The sequence below is a fragment of the Cicer arietinum genome, chromosome 4, assembly GCF_000331145.2.
Source record: "Cicer arietinum cultivar CDC Frontier isolate Library 1 chromosome 4, Cicar.CDCFrontier_v2.0, whole genome shotgun sequence".
Lineage (NCBI taxonomy): Eukaryota > Viridiplantae > Streptophyta > Magnoliopsida > Fabales > Fabaceae > Cicer > Cicer arietinum.
Genome location: NC_021163.2, coordinates 61,015,634 through 61,020,442, shown reverse-complemented (window position 1 = coordinate 61,020,442; position 4,809 = coordinate 61,015,634). Strand labels below are relative to the sequence as shown.

At 31.6% G+C, this 4,809-nt stretch overlaps 1 protein-coding gene across 1 annotated transcript; it reads right to left on the bottom strand.

Moving 5' to 3' along the window:
* Window positions 1–859: 859 nt before the first annotated feature.
* On the bottom strand, window positions 860–1,733 carry LOC101502760 (uncharacterized). The gene has a single exon (XM_004498911.3). It carries the CDS (start codon window positions 1,731–1,733, stop codon window positions 1,062–1,064), a length of 672 nt encoding a protein of 223 aa, XP_004498968.1. The 3' UTR covers window positions 860–1,061.
* Window positions 1,734–4,809: the final 3,076 nt, after the last annotated feature.

Here is a 4,809-nt window from a genome sequence, read left to right as displayed (position 1 = left end):
AATAATTTTTAAAAGGTATTGTCTAATAGTTTCGCTTTAGACCAGCTAATGTATTGGGCCGGCCATATTTAAAAGGATATATAATTAGACAAGTATTACGATACTATAAAAAAGATTGTGTAAAGGTACCGTGAATATTTAAACTAGTAATTTTTTTAATTGTTCATATAAATATTATTATAATATTTATTAAAATTATTAAAATTATTTAAATTAAGAATTTTAATATACTTATTTATTTAATTTTGACTCTAATAATTAAATATATTATTTTTATAACTGAAATTAAAATTAAAATTAAAATTTTAATTATTATAAAAAAAAAGCTTAAAACTTAATTGTATAAGACATAAAATATAATTAAACTCCTTTATAAATAATACATCATTCAATTATTGATAATTTAATTTAATATAATTTAATAGGATAGTCGTGTTATTATCCACAAATATTATCACAAAAACAAAGTATATAAGGGAAAAATCATTGGTGCTTGATAGATCCTTGCAAGTGCTAATCATTATTATTTTTGGCCCTAGCAAGTGCTAACCCATAGAACAGATGTCACGATAAAAACATGGCCATTTTCAATACAAAAGTTTTTTCTTTTCTTTTGTACTTACAGACTTGGTCTTCCACCTCTACAATTTTTTTAAAATTCCTATTTTACCCTTTTTCACTTTTAACTATTTTTACGTCTTCAATTTTTCACTTCACCAATAATTTGTTAAAACCCACACTACTAAGTGTGTATTCTAAGAATTTGGAGAAATGTGAGGTGATTTCAAAAAAAAATGAAAGAAATAAAAATAATAACAAGCAAAAAAAGTAAAATATATTTTTTCTCTTAATTATTGTGGAGGTGGAGACCAAGTAGGGATATAAAAAAAAAGGGCCTTTCTAACCTAACTATTATCTTACTATTTGGATTACTTTGTGTTTTTGGAGACGATCATAATAAGAGATAGATTTGTAATATCTTTATAGTGACCATATAGTTATTGCATAGGATTGAAGTTGATGGGAGATAGAGGGAACGAAGGGATTGTAGAGCCTTAAGATCAAAAGTTCCAACTCCAAAGGAATGAATGGTTTGAAAAAGCATCTTCACCTTCAATTTGGTAGACATTATCCTCCTCAAAAAGTTGAGTGGAGTATTGCATCTTTTCTAGACCGGAATAGAGGCCGGAATCGGAGCAAGCAACTTCATTCAAATCATCCAACATATCATCAAATCTCCAATCCATCATTCTCAAGTCACCATAATCTACTTGCACACTCCCATCATTATTATGATCATATAGAGAATTTGAATTATTGGAATTGACACTATTATTTTGTGACTCTAGAGGTACTTGTTGATCTTGATCTTCTTGAGTAAGCTCAATTGGTGGATCATTGGCAAATTTAGAAGCAACCTCTTGAATCTCTTGTGGAGAAAGAGAATTGTGACCATGAAAAGGTACATTGATGCTAAGAGGTGTATTAGGAAAATTGAAACCAGCATGACGACCACGCAAACAAAAGAGAGCCGCATCGAAAGCTCGAGCGGCTTTCTCTTGTGTGTCATAGGATCCTAACCATATTCTCTCACGACTATTTGGAAGTCTAATTTCAGATACCCATTTGCCCCATTTTCTCTTCCTCACCCCTTTGTACAACTTATTATTACTAGTGTTATTGTTGGAACATGAGTTGTTATTATTAGTGGTAGTAGGATTGGAACCAGCCATGTGTGTGTCTAATTCGTTAGGGTTGCTATGTGACGAGGGGATATGAGTTTATTGGCTTTTATAGATTGTGATTATTATGTCGACGCATGACGACCAAAAGAGTTGGAAAAGTTGTTGAATTTGGGAGTAGACTATTTCATGTATATACATATTGGGATTAAATTCTAAAATTGTTATATTTTAAGATTCTATAAATTATTTTCTAGTGTTTTTTAATTTATAAATTAAAAATTTATTTAATTTTATATAATATTAAATAAAAATGAAAGGGTGATTTAAATTTTCATTCTTTTTAGATGATTCGAACATGTATTAAAAAAATGAAATAATTTTATTATAATATTTGAAATATTTATTTGTTTCATATTATATAAACTAAAATATAACTTTTATTATTTATTTTTTAATTAATATTCTATTTGATCGTTTATCTTTTTAAGATTTATTTTGATAATTTTCTTTTTGAAGTGTAGAAACATAATTTTAATCATTCTCTCATGATATATTGAATTAAAAATAAAATAAAAATGGACTTCAAAATGATTGTTTGAAGTGACAAAGTTTTTGTCTCAATTGACTTTCAAAATTCTAAAAGTTGTTATCTTCTTTAATATAATTCCAAATTAAGAACAGCAATTTAAAGAGAATTATGTAAAGACATTTTTGGATGATTTTGGATTAATTGAAAAATATAATTATGTGTTTTGGACAAAATGTTAGGTCTTTAATTGATAAATATGTTAGGTTTTAGATTAGAAATTTGATTTAATTATAGTAAAATTTATTATATTTAAAATAAAATAAAAATACTGAATGCACGTGGGTGAGATGAAGGAGATCTTAAAGTGAGTACGTGTCGTATAATAAGGAGCCATTGCTACGTAATGACGCAAGGGATGCGGTAGGGCCACACTCTTTTTTTACGAAAGAGCACATGGGGAAATTGTTCATGAAAATGTTTTGGGCTCATGTTACAATTATCAACTTTTGAAAATTTTACCCCATACTCCCTGATTATATCTATACTCCCATTTTAAGAATGAAATGACAATTTTGCCCTCATATAAATAATAAAGCCTCTAAAAAATTACTATTTCACATTTTAACATTTCTAGAATTTGAGAGAGTGATTTCTTTTTTAAAACTTCCGGAGAACTTAAATTCAAGTTTTCCGGTACAGAAGATGTACTCCGGAATACTTGTTTTGAAGTTCTCCGATACAGAGGACTCTACCAGAAAACTTGAATTCAAGTTATCCGGTACAGAGTAGTGTTCCGGAAAATTTGATGGTCAATATTTCCGGTAGTTACCAGAAAACTTGAACATCAAGTTTTCCAGAAATTTTAAATATTATTTATTTTTTTTAATTAATTATAATTGTAATTTATTTATTTTAATTGTTTAATTTTTCAGTGGGTGCACGAGGAAGAGACGACAAAATCATACGAATTACACGTGACACTGATATTCCTACATTGTCCGCGATGAATCCCCCAAAGAGGATTCGACCGAAAACTTCAAGGAGAAGAAAACGGGTGATCATCGAAGACGACGATGAGGGACATCATGATCATATGACTATGTATCAGCAGGAGGAGCCTACTATATTGTATGAGGAGGATGTGGTACATGAGCAAGTGGATGTACATGAGCAGGAGGAGGCTGCACCTACTCATGAGGGAGAGCAGCATGCTGGAGCTGAGGGACCTGGTGAGCTCACACGGTATCCTGGAGGACCTTATGATTTGTCTGTCCTTACACGATATCGTTATCATGTTTCAGCTAGACTATAGTTAGGTGAGGTATATTTAATTAATTATTACTTGTAATGCATTAAAAATATTTAAATTAATTATTATTTTTTGTCTATATTTAATTTTAATGTCATATATTTTCTTTTTATACAGGAGCGACCATTGCTAAAAATTGTTGCGCATGAAAAGAAAATGCAACAATTTACTCCGCCAGTACTTCCGCGACCCATAGAGAACTGGGTGAATTTGTCAGGTTTGAACCCGTTACAACGGAGTAGTTTGAAGATGATCGACAACAACCTGATATCTGCATTTGTTGAAAGATGGCATTCCGAGACATCGTCATTTCACATGCCATTTGGTGAAATGACGATTATGTTGGATGATGTTGCTAATATTTTGGGATTGCCTATTAGGGGTGAGTTCTACCGTCCACCTGATGTAAATAGAATAACGGCATGTGATCTTGCTGTCATTCTATTAGGAGTGACCACGACAGAGATCTGGGAGGAGACCATGAAGACTAGAGGTGCGCACTATAGACTGGATTAGTTGAAGGAGGTCTTCAAAAGGCAGTGTGCAACAGAGAGATTTGACTTTGCTGCTAGGGCATATCTGTTGAATTTAGTAGGGAGTACTATTTTCGCGGATAAGAGTCATACTCTAGTTGTTGCGAAGTACCTTCATTTATTCCGATATTTAGACGGTACAGATAAATATGCATGGGGTAGTGCTGCACTCGTGGTGATTTATGACTACCTCTCAGATGCCTGTTGTTACGACACCAAACAGCTAGGTGGATATATGACGCTGCTTCAGGTTTCAATTATTTATTTTAATTATTAATTATGATTATTAATTATTATTTGTTTATTTATCATTAATATAATTATTTTTATTTGCAACAGTGTTGGATTTACGAATATTTTCCAAATATTTGTAGTAGAGGTGACCAGGGTGCTGATGTGCAATGTTTTGCCCGAATGAATAGATGGTGCTACAAACAAGGCAAACATAAGGTCCATGAATACAGACGTATTATTGATGCATTGACACCTGCAGATGTTATATGGAGACTATGGGAGAATCATAGGGGTAGAATTCCTTTTGATGATATCATGCTTTATACTGGTCACATCCGATTATGCAGCACTGTAGTGAGATATCTGCCAGAGAGGTGTTTGAGACAATTTAGATATATCTAATATATTCCTTCACCGCCACTTTCAGATCCTTCTAGATTATTTGATGTAGATGTGGAATGGTTGGGATATGTGACGCCAGTGACAGAGCTATTTCATAAGCTTCGTCAAGCTACATAT